Source organism: Vulpes vulpes, chromosome 3 (assembly GCF_048418805.1).
Source record: "Vulpes vulpes isolate BD-2025 chromosome 3, VulVul3, whole genome shotgun sequence".
NCBI lineage: Eukaryota > Metazoa > Chordata > Mammalia > Carnivora > Canidae > Vulpes > Vulpes vulpes.
Window position 1 is genome coordinate 105,318,615 of NC_132782.1, and position 19,089 is coordinate 105,337,703.

General features: G+C 46.5%; 1 protein-coding gene across 2 annotated transcripts in view; it reads right to left on the bottom strand.

The window, feature by feature from the left end:
- The window catches only part of SNX29 (sorting nexin 29), a 534,000-nt gene that overhangs the window by 95,396 nt on the left and 419,515 nt on the right, over positions 1-19,089 (bottom strand). For both annotated transcript variants that reach the window (XM_072753833.1, XM_072753832.1), the window contains exon 19: positions 4,291-4,431. In XM_072753833.1, the coding sequence (XP_072609934.1) occupies positions 4,291-4,431 (141 nt within the window). The remainder of the gene's footprint in view (positions 1-4,290; positions 4,432-19,089) is intronic.

Below are 19,089 nucleotides of genomic sequence, written 5' to 3' on the forward strand. Positions count from 1 at the left end.
GCAGTGGACTCCTTTGCTCCCCTGGCATTAAGCACAGCTCAGTAAGTGGCTTTGGCCAATGAAAGAGGAGTGGAATTAACATGTTTCACATCTGGGCAGAAGATTTAAGAGCCAGTGTGTCTGATTTGCCCCTATCCTTGGTCTCCTGAGGAGAGCCAAAAATACACCTTGGTTGGCTAAGACTGTCAAGATCATGGATTTGTTACTCCAGCTTAACCAAGACTATCTTGATAGATACAAGCGCCATGGCTGTGCTTTTTAAAATTTAATAAGTAACTTTAATATATAACTATTGTGGCTTGCTTGACTCAGCTACCAAGGAATACACTTCATCAAGTGGTAGACTGATAATCAGGAAACTACCTTAATATGATTTAGGCCTGATGTGGCACCTGAAGGCATGTGGAGCTCTAGTGAGTGCTCTGGGTATGAACAGCTGCACATACGCATGGCATACTAAGACCAAAGAAATTCCTTGCTAAAGACAAATGCTGCATCCACGAACTATTCAACGTGCTATTTATCAATTAAAGTTCAAACTTGGGGGTGCCTGAGTATATCAGTCAGTTAAGCATCTCACTCTTGGTTGTGGCTCAGGTCATGATTTCATGGGTTGTGAAAATTAACCCTGTGTTGGGCTCAGTGGGGAGACTGCCTGAGATTCTCTCCCTCAGCCCCTCTCACATACTTGCTTGCTCACTCTCTTCTCTCTCAAATATATAAATTTTTTTAAGTCAGAACTATCATCATTAAGATGATATTTTAATTCTACAACTGGCAGATAACCAACAACGGTGGCAGTGTTAGGCAAATACCTAGAAATTCAGTCTAGAAAGATACTCCTATGACAAATTTGAAAAAAATAAACTGTGGCTAGTATTTTCTTGAATAGTGTCCAGGTCTGTGGATTCTGGATTGAATCATTTAATGGATCCAAGGCTTACAGTAGTAAGGGACATGTAACTCAATCCACAAAGAAGTCATGTCTTCGTACTTTAATGGTGTTAAGTGGTAAGTGAGACATTCTTGAAGTGATCCAATCAAGGAAAAGATGCTGACACAGTTGATTTTTCTGGACCAATTTAGAATGAAAATGCACTAGAAAACTTGCCCTTGGGGTATGAAGGCAGGTATCTTGAGCCTGTAGGCCCATTTGGGACCAGTGCAGACTTTGTCTCTTGACAGACATCATCAGTAGCCTTTGCTGGATGCTGCAATCCTGCATGCTGATTTAATCTGCCCTTGAAAATCAGATAAACCCTCCAACCTGTTCTGGGCAGCAGCCAAAGTATACTTAAGGGAAGGGGGTTTGTCTTAGCCAAACACACAGGGAGAGGGGGAATCAAAGTATAGTCATGGCCAACCAGCCAATTCGAAGGCCAAGGGCCACACATGCTAGACAAGAGATGGAGGCCCCATGACTGCTCAGGAGCTGTCAGGTTCCTGAGAAACAGAGGAAACTATCAGGCCTGCCCCTGACCATGGGGAGAAGGACCCACAATCTAGTGAAGAACCAGCCATCCAGGGCATCTGTACAACTCCATCACTGGGCCAGGCCCACCAAGATGTTACCTTTAATTCCCAAGCCCCTTTATTCCCAACAGGATTGCACTGGGTATGGGGGCAGAGGGGTCGGGGACAGTGCCCTATTGACACATATTTCACAGGGCAAAAGCCCACTGCTGCTCAGAGTCAGTCCCAAGATTGACAAGGATAGGAGAATGTGACGCAGGTCGTGATCTCAGAGGGGGAAGTCAGGGTAGTCCCTGCTCCTGGGAGGTGGTGTCAGTAGGTTTGTCTTGTCTTAAATAAGTTTGGAATAACTCCAAGGCTTGCCCTGAGATCCAAGGTGGGAAGGGTGTCGGTTTGGTCTGCAGAGAAAGAATGTGGCAACATGAGGCTCCCAACGATGCCTAATCCCAGAACCTGAGAATATTTTACCTTACATGGCAAAAGTGACTTTGCAGATGTGTTAAGAATCCTGAGACAGGAGATTATTGTGGATTATCGGGGTGAGCCCACTGTCATCGTGAGGGTCCTTATAAGAAGGAGAGAAGTCACAGAAGGAGATGGGACCATGTGACAGAAGGTGAGGTCACAGTCATGTGATTGCTGGCTCTGGAGACACAGGAGGCCACATGCTAAGGAAAGGATTCTCCTCTGGAGCCTCCATAAAGAACTAACCTTGCTGACACCTTGATTTCAGCCCAGCCAGGCGGATGGATTCTGGATTTCCAACCTCCAGAACTCTAAGATAATCAATTTGTGTGTTTAGACCATTAAATGGGTGCCAGTGTGGCAGGGCAGCTGCAGGAGGCAAACACACAACACATTTCACCACATGAATACCCCTTACTCAGCTTTGTGCTCACTTTCTGTAGTGACATACAGACAAGCCGAGCTCCCCAGAGAAGGTGTCATGGAAAGGCTGCTTCCGTATAATGCTTGCTGCAAATGAGAGTATCTTATAATGGTAATACGTTAGTTAGGCAGAATTTTGCTTTATGACATTTTAAGACATTCTGGATGGGTCCCAAGATTTGTATGAGCTTGCAAGTCATTAGATTAAATCAGTATATAATTTTTCCCCTCTTTTCATAAGAATTATTGTCCTTCTTGCTATGAACAAGTGTAGAATTTCTCAGTCTTCCATTTTTATGGGTTCAACTCCACTTATCTTCAGAAAAAAATGGAATGACACATTTATTCGAGGCCTCAGATAAACCTGCTTTGTAACTGTTTAAATTAAGATCTAACAGACCCTGACGTGATCAGGTTTCTAATCTGGTTGAAGCACAGAAATCCATGAACATGTAAACAGAACAGTCAGTAATAGTTTTCCCTGCAGAACTCCCAAGGGTTGGGAATGGTTATGGAAACCCTTGCTCCAGTTTTCTGCAAGGAAGATCCAAGAAGACTCTAATTAGGGGCCTCTTTCAAGGGAGAGACTAGGACTCACCATATATGGAATCTGCCACACAACCCTGTCAATGCGATAGCACCGTGGTCATCACGCTTCCTCGTGCATCAGCACCACACAAACTGAAACCCAGGTTTCTGGGCCCCAGCTCCAGAGCAGATACTTCCTAGGTCTGAGGTGGGGCCTGGGAATTGGGATTTCTAACGAGTTCCAGGTGATGCTGCTTCTGCTGTCAGGGGCCACACTCTGAGAACCACGGGAGTAGAGGGATTCCCCCTTCTAACAAGGCCCAGCTTCTGACCTGTCCTCAGTAGGGTCATGATCTTACCTCCTCCAGCTGAACTGTCCCTGCCAAGCTAGTTGATATACTGTAATCATGCACCTGTCACCGTTTCCTACCAGAGTGGAAGCCAGGGGTTCTCCAGCTTTGCTGCATGCCGGAGCTACCTGGAGACGTCTGAAATTCCTCAGGACCCCTGACTCACTCCAGACCTTAAACCCTAAGGGGAGTGGGGACTACAGGTCTCAGAAGCTTTTAAAGCTCCCCATGTGATTCTAAGTGTAGCCAAGACAGAGAACTGCTGCTCTAAGCTAATGTGAGGGATGACAAAATGAGGCCAATGGGCTGAGGCAGATGATGCGAAGCCCCACACCAGGCCCAGGCCTGTCCTCCTGGCCCTGGGCTCCAATCCCCCGCCCCACGATACATAATGGTGTTCAGTAAACACCTGCTGGATGAACACCAGCAACCTCATGGAGGGTTAGCACCTCCTTTCTCCAACGTGCCTGGATGAATACCTGGAAACAAATTATGTCATTATCAGTTCTTAGCCTTCAAAAGGGAAGTAACCCTATACCAAAAGAAGCTCCTCCGAGAAAGCTTTATTGGGAATATGCCCCACATTCACGAGTCCAAATAAGCATCACGACAACTATGGATAAAAACCAGAAATCATTTTTTTGGGTCCAGAACAGGGGTCAGCAAACTATGACGCATCAGCCAAATTGAGCTGCCATCTATACTTATGAATAAAGTTTTATTGGCACACGGCCATGCCCATCTGTGCTCACACCGTCTGTGGCTGCTTTCACACGACAATGACACAGTTGAGTATTTTCAGCTAAGGTCATATGCTCCACAAAGTCAAAAATAGTTCCTCTCTGGCCCTTTAATGGAACACGTTTGCCGACCTCTGCCCTAGAGAATGAAGAGGACATACACAAAACAGAACATGTTTGTCTTTAAGGGATGGAATTATGAGTGTTTTCTTGGTTCCTCTTTTTCCTTACATTAGCCAACTTCTGAGTCCTACATCTACAGAAGCATGTGTGTGCATGGTCCAGCTGCCTGGTCCCTGCGGTGACAGTACCTTGTTTCCAATGGCCTTTTTGGGTGGGAAGCTGTAGCCCCTCACTTGAGGGTATTTGTTCTGCAACTTGTGGTGCAAACTCCTAAACTCTGTGTACCGCCGATAGACATTCCATTCATCGTCTTTTATCCGGATGTAGACCTGACAAGGAAGGGGAAAGAGAAAGAAAATGTAAATCTCTCTTCAAGCTCTCATTATAGGGGCGCCTGGGTGGCTCAGCTGGTTAGGAGTCTTGATTTCAGCTCAGGTCGTGATCTCGGGGTCATGGGATCCAGCTCCATGTCAGGCTCTGCACTCAGCATGGAGTCTGCTGGGGATTTACTCTCCTTCTGCCTCTGCCCCTTTCTAAAATCAATCAATCTTAAAAAACAAACAAACAAACATCTCTGATTACAAAGGGGTGGGACTGTGGTTATGCTCCACTCACAAGAGCCAGCCTTGTAAGAGCAGGGGCCACATCTATCTCCCAAGCCACCGGATGCCCGGGGCTCAGCAGAGAAGGGCTTCTATGGTACTGAGTCAACAAAGAGGCACATGAAATAATAAATCAGGCAGGTTATGGGAACACCATATTACATATCATTTTCCAGTATCAGCAGAGATAAACAGGCCAACTGATCGCAGAGACGGTCATCAGACTTCCGTCACATGCATACTGTAGCAGTGACAGATTGCTGGCTATGCATTTCCTCATCTGTAAGATGGAGCTGATTAATGACACCTCCTACCAAGGAACATTTGGGCACGTGAGCAGCGCAGCTATGCCTGGGATCACACGGACCACCACACAGAGGCAGTGGAAATCAATCTGGGGAAGGAGGGAGGGGTTGGAGTGAACATCAACCTAACTGGATGGAAGGTCATGTCCAGATGGGATAAGTACCAGCATAAAACTTCTTTACTTTGAATCAAGATGGGACTTCTAGAGACCATTCTGGGGGAACACAAGGTAAGGACCATTTCTTAAGGTTTTTAAAGGCCCCCAACACCCTCCAAGGACCCACAGCAATTACATCTCAAGGGAAAACAGAAGTGGGAGAGAGATCGATGCGTTTTAAAAAATTATACAAGAACAGCCCAGAGAGTAAAGTTCTCAATGATAAATAGCTACTATAATCTGCAATCAGTAAATGCCAACACATATCTTAAAAACCTCTGACATAATAAAAATAGGCATCTATGAAATGAGTGATAATTCTGCCTCTATGTGAAAACCACCCCGTATTCCCAAATGTAGACGTCATATACCTGAACTTTGGTAAGACAGCCATCAAAGTCTCTTGTAATATTCTTGTGAACAAGATCAAGGACAGATGATTTAAACAATAGAGCTGCAATTAACGGCCAGAAGTTTCCAAGGGAATAGGATAGAGAAACAGAGACCTGTCTAGTTTGAAGCCTCCAAGCTTGAAGAGATGGTAAATATACCGGATGACACATATCAAGTGACCTCAACTGGCATGAGGAATGAATCTAATCCAATGTGATGAAATTCAAAAAGATCAGTGTCAGGTTTTACAATAAAATCCAAAAAACCAACATCAAAAGTTAAGAGATGGGGAAATACGGCACAGGGGTGGCCTGTGGGACAAAGACTTATAGACTTTAGTAAATATGAGCTAAGGAAATAACGTAGGAGAGCCACCAAAAAAAACCAAACCAAAACAAAACAAAAAAACCCTATGTCGTCTTCAGACCTCATGAAAATGTGTATGTTAACTTCTGGGATAAATGAGTTGAAAACTTGCTCTTGCTCTATTCTACATTGACCATCCCAACACAGTTGGGTTTTGGTTGCCATCTACTAAAAGATGACCTGCAATATGTTCAGAAAGGCCCAGATCACTTGCTACTCAAAGGGCTTTCCGTGGACCAGCACCAGGTTGAAAGATGTTAGAAAGGCATTGTCTCAGGCTCCACCCTCAATGATCTGCTCAGAACAAGAACCCAAGTGGTTCACACGCTGTAAATCTGAGAACCACAGGCCCCACGAGAGTATCTGCAGCCAAATTATAACAAAGAAGGCAGGCAATGAAGGGGTGACCATGTGAACCTCGGGTAGAGAGGGAAGAGACCTTGGAGGAAAGACCAAGATGATGTGTTCTGAATAACCTCAGGAAGCAGACTTCCAGCAGATACACAGCAGAGGGAGACAAAAGGGGAAAAAAAGCTGCCGAGAGGGAAAGGTTTATCTCAAAAGGCTGCTTGGCACTGGGTGTCCAAGCAGTGGTATGATGACTGATAGGACTATTATCCTGATGATATAAGTATTTGATTTGTAAGAGTGATGCATACATTAGACCCCAGAAGATCTGGAAGGGCCTGGCTAGTTGTAGAGAAAAGGGACTTCAGGCTTTCTTAATCTCTATAAATTGAGACATGATGAATCAACAAATAAACCCAGTGGGGCTCAGGGGCACTTTAACGCAGTGCATTTGGGGCATTCTTTGGGTCCTCCTGGGTCACAGTAAGTGCTCATTGCCCACCCAGTCTCCATTTCCTCCCAGTATTTCTGGGGACAGCAATATGTTCAGAAAAAAACAACAACAAAAAACAACTACATTTTCCTGTCTGCCTTGCAGGAAAGAGTAGCTAATGGGATGTAAGCAAAAACTTCACTGGGGTTTCTAAGGAAGCCCTTAGGAGAGATCTGACTCCACCAACAGTACCTTTTTTACCCTTCTCCCTCCTCCCTCCTTCCTTCCTTTCTCAAAGACATGATAACTGGAGCTCCAGCAGTCATTTTGTGATCATGAGATAACCTTGATTATGAAGAAGATAGACAGGACTACGGGTCTCTGATGTCATTATGAAGCCACCACACCAATTACTACTTTCTATTGTAAAAAAAATTTTTTTTCACAAAAGAGAAATATTTGTCTTGAATTTATTCAAGCTTACTGTTTTAGAGGTCTTTGTCCTGGTGGCTGAATGCAGTTTCAACCTGCCACACCCCGAATGGACTGTCTGCCTGTAGTGTATTGTTGCACAAATCCAAGTATCCCCTGGAGAACGGCAAGTTCAACTGCTTGTCTGATCATCATGCATGAGGTTAATTACCTAGCTCAGGAGAGGTACACTACACCCCATGAGCCAAATCCAACCACATCTATTTGTTTACCTATTGTTTATAGCTGCTTTGAAATATAATGGCAGAACTGAGCAGTTCCAACAAAGACCATATGGCCTGCAAAGCTGAAAATATTTATTTTCTGGCCCTTTACAAAAAACACTTTGCCAACCCCTGATCTAGATACTCAATACTCATTACTGTTACTTTCCCACAGATATATTCAAGATCTGGTGTGGAAAGGAGCAGTGCTTTCCAAATATTACCAGCCTCTGGCTAGGATGCATTAACCATCTGGGACCCAGGAATCTGTAGTGTTTCAAAGCTTCCCTACCTAGTGATTCCTTTTTTTTTTTTTTTTTTAATGATTCTGATAGGTAGATGTTGTGGTCTGAATATTTATGTTCCCCTAGATTTCGTATGTTGAAATCCTAACCCCTGACATGATGGTGTGAGGAGGTGGGCCTTTTGGAGGTCATTAGGTCATGGGGGTAGAGCCCTCATGAATGGGATTAGCGCCCTTAGAAAAGAGACCCCCCCAGAGCTCCTTGGCCCCTTCTGACATGTGAGGACACAGTGAGAAGATGATGTTTACGGGCACCTGGGTGGCTCAGCCAGTTAGGCGTCTACCTTTGGCTAAGGTCATAATCCCTGGGTCCTGGGATGAAGTCCTACATCAGGCTCCCTGCTCAGTGGTGAGCTTGCTTCTCGTTCTCCCTTCTTGTGCTCTCTTATTTCTTTCTCTCAAATAAATAAATAAAACCTTTAAACAAACAAACAAACAAAAAAGATCTGTCTGTGGATCGGAGAGTGGGTTCTCACCACTGCTGATGCTTTGATCCTGATCCCCAGGCTCCAGACTGTGAGGTATAAACCCCTCAGTCTACAGTGGCTTGTTACAGCAGAACAAACAGACTAAGAGTGGGCCATTTGGGAACCCCTGAGGTAAAGCCCAGACTGAGAGTGTCAGACAAACGATGCCTCCTCTCTGACTATAGGTTTCCTCACCTATAATATGGAACTGATTGATAGCACCTCCTCCTAAGGTGGTGCCGGGGCACTTGGACACACAAGCAGTGCAGCTATGCCCAGGATGACACAGGCCACCACAGAGAGGAAGTGGAAATCAATCTGGGGAAGGAGGGAGGAATCAGAGTTGGCATCAAGCCAACTGGATGGAAGGTCACATCCAGATGGGATAAGCACAACTGGAGCACAAAACTTCTTTAGTTTCATCAAGATGGGACTCAAGAGACCATTTTGGAGGTACACAATCTAAGGGTTGTTTTGTCAGCTTTTTACAGGCCCCAACACCTTCCAGAAACACACAGCAACTACACAGCAAGGGAGAACAGGAAGAGATCAGTGCATTTTTAAAAATCGCATGAGTCAAGAAGAGCCTAAAAGAGTAAAATCTCCAATGACTGACAGCTAGTATGATCTGCAAGCAGTAAGTGTCAATGCACATCTTAAAAGCCTCTAACATAATGACAAAACAGGCATCTCTAACGTGAGAGAGAAACTGTGACTGTGTTCTTCCTAACATAGTCAAGAGCCAATGGCTTCATTCCACGAAAGTGCAGAGTCCCTGTTTCTCTGACGACTCCTTCTTGGTCTTCCATGTGGGCATCTCCTCTTCCCCCCATGCCAGAGATGGAGGTTCTCACTCGCTGTCCTCTTCTTCCCTACATGAGCATCCAACTTTGGTCTGCACACTTCATTTTTAGGTCAAATCTGTATCTCTAGTTTGGACCTCTCCTATGAACTCCAGACCCAGACTTGATAAGGCTCATCATGTCTGCATCTGAACCCATGATCTGCACTACAAATCTGCTCCTCCCTCTTCATGGGACCTTGCTCCCTTGGTGAATGGGCCAGAGTTGTTTGAGCCAGAAACCTGGGCCTCACCCTTAACCAGTCCTGTTCTTTCATCCACAGGGCCAAGTACTGAACAACAGGCCTGCCAACCCATCCCCAGAGTTAACCCTGCCTCTGCTTGGGCCACGGCAACAGGAATCTAGTTGCTCCTCTAGCCACCCATTTCCCCCCATGCAATTCATTTCCATCTTCCTATTCAAATTCCTTTAGTGGCTGTCCATGCAGGATGCTCATACACCAAAGATAGTTTTAGAGTAGGTACAGCGGGCAGCCTGCGTGGGCTTGGACAGCTCTTACGCTGTTGCACTATCTTACTGTAGGCTCCACCACATGCTCTGGCAAAGCAGGATGGTGCCAATTTGCCTGCATTTCTTTTAAAGATCTCATTTATTTCAGAGAGAGAGAGAGCCAGAGAGAGAGTGAGTGTGCACCATGAGCAGAGGGGAGGGGCAGAGGAAGAGGGAGAAGCAGACTCCTCCCTGAGCAGGGAGCCCAATGTGGGGCTTGATCCCAGGATCCTGAGATCATGACCTGAGCCAAAGGCAGATGTTTAATTGGACTGAGCCACCCAGGCACTCCTTGCCTCCATTCTTTAAAATATTCTAAGAAATATTTTATTAGACCAAACATCCTATGTTAAAGCCTCTCCTGACCTTCCAACCTTCTCCTTGTTGTATCTCCTGCTCGGGAGGAACAGTAGGCATTCAACAACTCAGGAGGAAGGGTCTCAGAAACCATTAGTTCAACCCTTCTTTGTACAAGTCATAGGATTTATCTGACAAATACCCCATGCCATCCAGTGGCTTGTGGGGAACCACATGCACTGAAGAAAAGAGTAGACCCCTGACAACAGGCAAAACCCCAGGCATGAGGACTGGGCTGGGCAGAGGATCTGACATCATCGTCATCGTCCTCCTCATCATCATCATTTGATCACTGAGGATGTGCAGTGCCTGAGGGTAGTTAAGAGCAGACTACAACCAAGCTCCCTGAACCACATCCTGGCTCTGCCACATACTTGCTGTGTGTCTTTGAGAAAGTCACCAAATGCCTCTGTGCCCTGCTTTCTCCTTTGAGAAATGAGGACAGTAACATTATGGCCCTCAGTGGGTCTCAGGAGAATTGAGTTCACACATGTAACAGGCCTGATACACAGAAGACGCCAAGTGCATATTCATAAATAAATGAAAATATAAACCTATTGGCAAGGTTTCCAGTAGGAAAGTGACAAAGGTTTGGATGTTGGAAGTCTCTGTTCTTGCAATCAGCTGTAACATTCACCCTCTCCAGTGGTCTGCCTGGTGGAGACTGGGCTGTGCTGAGATGTCAGCACATCCACACCCAGCCCGGAAACTGCAGTGGCATCCCGGAAGTCCCATACCTCCTCCACCCACCAGCTAACTGCTTCTTTCCAGGTCTCAGTTTATTCAACTGAGAAGTGGGTATCAAATAGTAATAAAAAGATGCCAAAAAGCATGCATAAAAAAATGCCTGGCATCCCTAGTCAACTGCTGCTCCTGTCATTATCATCATCACCAAAAGCATGACATTCTGCAAGCTTTAAGCAGCACTGGCATCAAAGTCTCGTCTGTCTTGGCTTTATAATCTTTAAGGTTCTTGCTTGGTAAAGAATAGTTATGCGAATTACCACTCAGTCTTAGACCTAGAGCTTAGAACAAATTATGGTATAGGTCGCTGAAAATTTTAAACAGAAATACAGAATTTAGTGCCTCTCCCCTAAAGAGCTCCACAAATACGTATTTCCTGGGAGCACAACAGAGACTGGATGACATGGCCCCTCCTGGCCATTGTGTGTGCTCCCTGCTTCTTCTGGGCCTCATTTCCTTGTGCGTAAAATGCAGGGGTAGGACAAGATGGCCTCTTCACAGTCCTCAAGTTTCTTTCCTCTGAGTTGTCAGGTGATTTATAAACTCTTCCCAGCTACATCCCACTCCCATCTCACTCTGGAGACCAAGGGCTTCATGGAACCAGGCAGGAGGCCTGACCTGAACTCAACTTTGGATGGTCTCATATTCAAGGGGAAAACCAACAGCAGAACCATCCTTGTGGCCTCTTTCTTCAAAGCTCAGTTGTCTGAGAGTCACCTCATTAGGCTGAGAGTGTGCCTCCCATGAACACCGGGATGTGAGAACAGACACTGGGGAGCTACCTGTGGAGGATTCTAGATGCTTCCATCAAGATTGGTGACTGTCCTCACCCCTGCCTCTGCCAGCATCATTAGACAAAGGTGGAAAGTGGCCAGTGGGTACTTCTGGCACCACCTTTACTATCTGGAGGCCATTGGATCATGAAGGGGGAGGAGACAGCCATGGAGCCTGTAGGTCATGCACCCATTCTCCATTTCTGCTGTTGTCTGGACATTGGTCAAATCCTACTGTCCTTGGTTGGCAGTCAAAGTTATGAGGCTCTAGGAGAAATTCAGCAAGAGTGGAGTTGCCCACTGCCAGACCCAAGGGAGTAAAATTTTTTTTCAGAACTCCAATAAAATATAATTAACTCCAAGGCTACCACTCGCCATCTCTGAAGCACCTACTATGCAGTGGGTCCTGTGCCAGGCACTCCATAGGACTCACCCTCCATCCTCATCTGGATCCTCAAGGCAGATGGTGAACATGCCCCTTGTACAGATGCGGACATGGGCTCAGTGAAGGTGTGTCACTTGCCTGGGAGAATGCCACTAAGGCCTGGCACTTTCTACCACAGCACGAGGCCCCCCAGGATCCCAGGAACTCTGAGCCAGCAGTGCTGGCAGCTGGGAATAGTAGCTGTAAGGAAGGTCCCTGCGTAATACCTCTGTGGCCGAAATGCCCCTTTCCTGGAAAGATCATATGTCCTCAGATAGTCCCTTTGGTACCACATGCTCTAATCACGAGTCTTCTCACATCCCCTCCTTTGGGAATCTAGTGCCATCTGAATTGCCAGAACTACCTCAACGGTCCATCATCAATAGCAATGCTTTTAGCATCCACAATTGGAAAAGTTTCTCTGTAAATTAAGTTGTCCTTGAATTACACTTAACCAAATTGTGCATTTATTTCACTGAAGAATTAAAAGCGCTTATGTCCAAAATTGTTAGGATTTTCATTTTTATTTTAAGGGCTCCCCCCTCCCAAATTAAGTTTGATACTCTTCAATTCCTTCTGCTCGAGCCATAAAGATAATAATTCCTTGGAGAAATAACAAGAATTGACCTCTTCCAGCAAAAGCAAGTTCCCTTTTAAAACAAGCAATAAAAAGCCACTTCAAGCGCAATCTCCTCGACTCAGCAAAAGAAAAATAAAATAGGAAGGTAATATCTGCAGTTGGGAATCCCTCTCTTCTCTGTTTTGAGAGGAAGTTTGAATCTGGAGATTTCTTTTCCACTGGAAAGAATTACCCTCGCAGTGCCTGTAACGACATGGAGTAAGGCGGGGGTAGGGGGACCTTAGGCCCTCAGTGAAGTAAATCTACAACAAACTCTTGTGTAGACATGGCCTCCAAAAACACTTCCATCTGAAAGATTAGCAACATCTGCTGGAGTATGTGCATGCCTACCCGCCCCCTCGTGCCCCTTGCCTCCTCTGCTGAGCACTCTCCTTACCAGTCCCCCCACCCCGTTTCTTAAACAGTTTTTGAACTTTATCTAACTGGACTCATATAGAGTGTGCTCCTTTGTGTCTGGTTTCTCTCGCTCTACGCAGCGTGTGTGGTAGCACCCATGTGTTGTTCAGGGTCACACAGTACATTCCCCTGTAGGAACACACACCCCATTTGTTAACCTGTTCTGCTGGGGTGGGCATTCGGGTTGTTTGCAGTTGGGGCTGCTATGGCAGAGGGGGCTACAGACCTTGATGTGCTTAGCTTCTGCACTCATGTCTTTTGGGATCAGAGATCTCTATGTGAAAGGTAAAATTATAAAGCTACGAGGAGAGAACATAAAAGAGGATCTTCATGACCTTACGGGTAAAGGCAAGGATTCTTACACAGAGCCCAAAAAAGGCACAAAGAACTTTCTGGGTGCTGGAAATGCCTTGTATCTCCGGGCAGTAGCTACACAGGTATATACAAAAGTAAAGATTCATTGAACTATAAACTCTAAATTTATGTGCCTGATATTTATATTAAGCCTGGAATTAAAAGCAGAAGCTCTCCCACCCAAAGCCATGCCTTCACTCTTCCCAGGAAACTGAACTTTCACCCGCACTTCTGTCCCAGGATGTCTCAATGAGAATGTAGTCGGTGAGCATCCGTGAGGACCTGACACGCAATCAGACGTGAGTGCTAAGGGAAGGGGGTCCAGAGACTAGACTCCGGCCTTAGGCAGATAAGGGTTTGGGTTCTAGCTCCACCTCTTAAAAGCCTAGTGATCCTGAGTAAGTTAATTAACCTCTTCAAGTCTCGATTATACAGAAAGAGTCGTAAACACATACACACAACGTATGTACCCACTGATGTGTGAATAAATACACACACATACACATATGTAAAGGAGAACTGGGGGGAGAGGAGAATGAAGATTTAAAAGCTGCTTTTAAGTGGCCTGAATTCTGAATCTACTTCACAGCTCTGCCAGCAAAGGCACACGCTGACCTTAGGGATACCCGGGGCCTCCCCTGCAGAGGCAGAATGGCACAGTGAAAGGGCCCGGGCTCTGCAGGGAGAGGGGCCTGCGCTCAAATCCACCTCCTTCCCTTGCTAGCTGTGCCCCTGGGCGGGATCCTCCACCTGGGGACTCGGCTTCTCAATCTGTAAAATGGGGACAAGAGCGATTTTGCTGGGTGGCTGCGAGATGCTGTGCCTGGCCTGGGCCTGGCAGGCAGTGAGCAGTGGCAGCTGTTCATACTGTGACAACCATCACCTTCGTCGTTGTCTGCCTTTGTGTACATGAACCTCCCTATTACAGAATTAGGGGTAATTATAGGATGTGCAATCACAAAATTACAGCAGGTAATTACCATGCCTAATTAATTGTCAAATGCTAGGCAGGCGAGGAAACGCAAACATAATGCAGAGTCTGTGGGTTGGGCAGTTAAGCCGCTCCTTTGCTTCCAAAAAACTGTCAACAGAAACAGCAGAGTTTGGTGCGTGACCTCCTTGGGTGGGTTTTCAAGCACTGCAACACAACCTGGAAGTGTTCTTGGGGCTGCTCATGCAAGAGGGGCTCGGTACACAGTCTTTCTGTGGGCTACAGACAGGCCTGGCATTTACCCAGCCCCTGTTACACCAGCACCAAGGGTCCTGGACAAGAGTCCTATTTTAGGAGGAGGACCTCACAGGAGATACTTGATGGTTACCATGAAAATCAGACCCTCCAGAGAAACTGCTGATGGGAATGCAGCAAGAGCTCAGAGATGAATGCTCATTTACACACAGCTGGTTTACAAACAAAACGCCAGGCTGCCCTTTCTTCAGCATAAGCTAAATGCATGCCTCTCCATTTCAAACTTCAGGCCACTTTTTAATGATCCAAACTCCTCCCCAGGGCAGCAAAAACTTCTTTATGTGTGATATTCAAGACTGAAGGCTGGCATTAAGGGAGAGAAGTTCCTTGGACTTACAGGGGATGATGTAATATTTAGTGGCACCTGCCCGGTGCCAGATACTTCACCTACAATTTTTACCAAAGCCCTGCAACTTTAAATGACCTAAAACAGAGACTCGGAATAACCAAGAAACATGCCCAATATGACCCAAGGAGGGGAAGAGAAGAACAGGTCCTGGCGTTGATGCTACACCCAAGAGCCACATCATCTGTCACGGAGAGGAAGAACATGCTATGAACTTTGAGCCATGATGTCCTTCCTGCACATGGTTAAATGCAAAGACAGAGGATATTAGGATAACAAAGCTTATTCTAAAAATGGCTTTAGGTTCCTAATTCATTTGGCTTCCTTAATATCCAAGGAATGGAATGATTTGTGTTTTGGTTGGTGGCCTGTGTTAATGTGTCCTAACAAAATTCTGCTTTTAATGAAATGGCTTCATGTGTTATTAACTGTAAGTGTCCTCATTGCTAGAACCAAATGCCTGAATTACCATACGACCATGCTGATGGAATGATATTACGGCAGCCCAATGCCAAGAACAAGATAAATAACATAGCTGGAGAAAAATGACTTTTTAGCTCATAGGGTTATGTAAACACGGCAGGCTAGTAAAGCGGGAAATGCAGTACTTACTAAGGATTGGCAGCACAATCCCTACCCCCCACCCGCCGCCCCGCCCCCCCAACACACACATACCTTTCAAAGAAGGAAAGAGAAAGGGCACTTTTGACATGCAACAGACCCAGGCCAGACTCTGCAGTACCCGGAGCAGAAACACCACAGTCGTGGACACTGGCTGACCAGCAGACGGCTTCTCTCAGGGACAGAAGATCGTGCCACACAGACCGCAGTCACTATGCTCCAGCCCAAGCTCTGTTGTCTTGGACACTGCAGAGCAGTCTGGACACTTCCACGGGCGGCACTGGCCAGGGGTACCCAAAGATCAGCCTTCTCCCCAGACTGCAGATGAGCGCTTTCTGCACTAATGAGAATTGGACCCAGGGTTCTGGGCATCTTACTCTGCCTTTGAGAACCTGCCTCACCCTCAAGACCAAGGGAGCTAGTGGAAAAGGTGGGGGCTCTGGTCCCCTTGACTCTGAGTTCCTGACCCCGCCAACTCCAACTTTGTCTCAAAATAAAGCCTGGCACTAGATAAACTAGTGGGCAGGACCACTTCCAGTGAAGGGCAGAGGCAGACGGGCTTTCCCAGAGGACTCAGGGGCCTGGTCTCCACTTCATGGCACACCCACTAAGTTAACAGACCTTCCAATCTCCTCAGAGCCCACCAAGGACCCTCTGCTCAGCAAGACGGCCCCTGCAGCTCCCTGCAGCTCCCACTACTGCTAAATGCAGCCTCTGCCAGAGAGTTAAGGAGGAGATTGGTGTGACGCTGCGAGCTCAAGGTTGCAGGCCTCGGGCTCCCACAGTGGGGCGGTAAGCCAACCCTCTAAAGGAAGCTGGACACCAGAAGCAAGGCAGGAAGACAGGCTTCCAACACCCCCCAAAGATGGGCCTGGAATTGAGACCTACGTCCAGGAGTGGTAACAGAGTTCTCCTCATGTCGGATTTCTCGGCCATGATCCCTACACTGCTGGCATGGTTTTATTAAAATTTCTAGCCTGGTCTTGGTTCTGCTGAAGGAACATAAGGAATAGCCCCACTGTCATATTTGGGTTTGAATAGCAGGGCAGAGAAAGCACTGAACTACCCCCCACCCCACCCCACGCCGGAGCGGCCGTGACCATTGGTGGGCAGCTGGGAGTGGGAGCGTGGCTGCCTAAGGATGGTCATCCTCAGCATGGACAGCGACACCACAGGCCACAGAGAAAATCACAGGGGCAAGTCCCCAAGTGCACATGAGACAGTCCCTGGGGAACTCAGAAATAGCTGGAGCCATTTTGATGGGAGCAAATTTCCGGCAATCAAGCTGCTGGGGGCCCTAGCGATCATATTCAGGGAATTTAAAAAGGAACTATGACTTCATCTGCTGGTCACATGTTCCAGTCTAGATATTTGAGTCATGCACATTATACCCCCTTAGCCATGTGCCCTGTGAGACACCTTCTCTTGCTGAAGGCTGGTTGCTCTGGAGCAATGAAATTATCAAATAGCATTTTAGATCCATTCAGAAAATAGAAAAGTCTTCTGCTTCTTTCTTCCCAGATACTAATACTAATCAAGTCTTCCTGGGGTAGGAGAAAGGGAGAAACAGAAGCTGGGTATCTGTTTATTCTGAAATAAGTTAATCTAGGGCCTACTTATGATATGTTGAAAAATAAGATTTCAATCACATGTATGAATGTGCGCAATTATATCCCTGAAAATAAGACCAGAAGGATTCAAATCAAAACATTTGCCGTGGTTATTTCTTAACGTTGATGGATTTTTATGATCTTTACGGTTTCTTTAGCATTTTCTCAGTTTTCCAAATTTCTTTCCTCTACTGAACACTGACTTTGGTAATAGAAAAATTAAGTCACATTTTTCAAGTAAGCGGGACTCCTGGTGGATGCCGAAGACAATGCAGAGCTGAACCTCCTTTTCTCCAAATACAGAGACATCCTGAAATGCATGGCCACATCCAGAATTGAAAGGACTATCTCTGTCATTTAGGAAGAAAAGAGGAAACCTCCCTGAGGGCACAGGCTGGGGAAGGGGCCCACAGTTGGGCTACAGAGCCAGGCCGGGAGAGTTTACGGAAGACTGGGGAGTGGGCACCCGCTCTGGGGCAGGAGACCAAGCAGCGCAGCCTGCATGAAGCCAGAGCCTACGGGAGGCTTGCCAGTGCTCATCTCCATCCACGCCTGAATTCAATACAGGGCAACTGAAGGTAAAACCCCCTTGTAAGAGCTGAGGCTCCAAACTTTGTTTTGGCCCTAACAGCTGTGAGATATTGCTGGGATAGATAGGAAGTTGTTTCTCACTCTGTGTGCCTTTAGAGAAAGCTGCTGGTGTGGGAAAGAAGTTTTAAAAACATTGAGTCCCTTTTGCCTTGAGGAGGGGAAAGGCTGTGGTGAGAACGTGCTCTCCGTCTGCGTGCCTCTACTTAAGTGGGCACCCAACCTGCCTCTCTCAGTAATAAAAGCAGCAAAACCCCCTCAGACAGTGTCCTTCCATCCTGAGTAGTGCATTCGTTGCACGTCCAGCTCCGTGCACTCCCATCTCCTCAGAGTCATTCACCCTTTGTTTACTGAGCACCTACTACATGCCAGGACCTGTGCCGGCTGCAAACACAGAGACAGAGGCAGACCAACAGTTGGAGCAATGAATATGAGCACAGTCTGGGGACAAGGACTGCCTTAGATTCAAACACTGCCTCCATCTTCTCTACTTAGCTGTGTGACTGTAAGTAATTTAGTAAACCTCTCTGTGCCCTACTTTCTTAATGCAAAGTGAGGACAATTCTAGCACCCTCCTTTTAGGATTGTGTCCAAGATCAACCACTCTGCTTGGCATATAAATATTTAATGGAAGTTAGCACTTATTAGCAAAAGCTAGGTGCCCGCTCTCAAGGAGATCACACATTTGTGAGGCAGACAGAGAAACGGACAAAAACTATAGGCCAGGGATGCCTGGGTGGCTCAGCGGCTGAGCACCTACATTCGGCTCAGGTCATGATCTCGGAATCCAGGATCGAGTCCCACATTGGGCTCTCTGTGAGGAGCCTGCTTCTCCCTCTGCCTATGTCTCGTCCCCCCACCCCCCGTGTCTCTCATGAATAAATAAATAAATCTTTAAAAAAAAACTATAGGCCAGTAGAGTAAGTGTTGTAACAGAGGGAAGCACATGAGGCCAGGAAACAAGAAGTGGTATATAATTGTGGCAGGCATCAAGGAAATGGTATATAAGTGTGGCAGGCATCAAGGAAGGCTTCCTGGAGGAGGTGGTAATGTCTAAACAAAGCCTTGAAGGAGGAGGAAGAGCTGGCCCAAGACAGAGGGAGGTGGGAGGAGCTGTCCATGACAAAGCTGCAGGAGGAGTTTCTTACTTGACTTGACCACACCAAGACCTTTCCCCATTACGCATTCTTGAGAAGAGATTAGTAAGAATGAAAGTGTCATGGAAGAATTTGGCATGTGAACAAGCACATACTCAACTCTGAAGGAAGCAAAGAAATGACAACTCCTCAAAGATGATTCCAGGGCTTCTGAATGAAGAGCTTCAGCTACACTGGGACTATCCTACCTCATCTGGCCTCCATGATGTGGGCTGAGTGACCAAGTATCACACGGGCAAGCAGCTCTTATATAAACGAATGGGATACGGAGGCCATAAATCAGCAAGGAAATGATTCAGCAAGGAAAG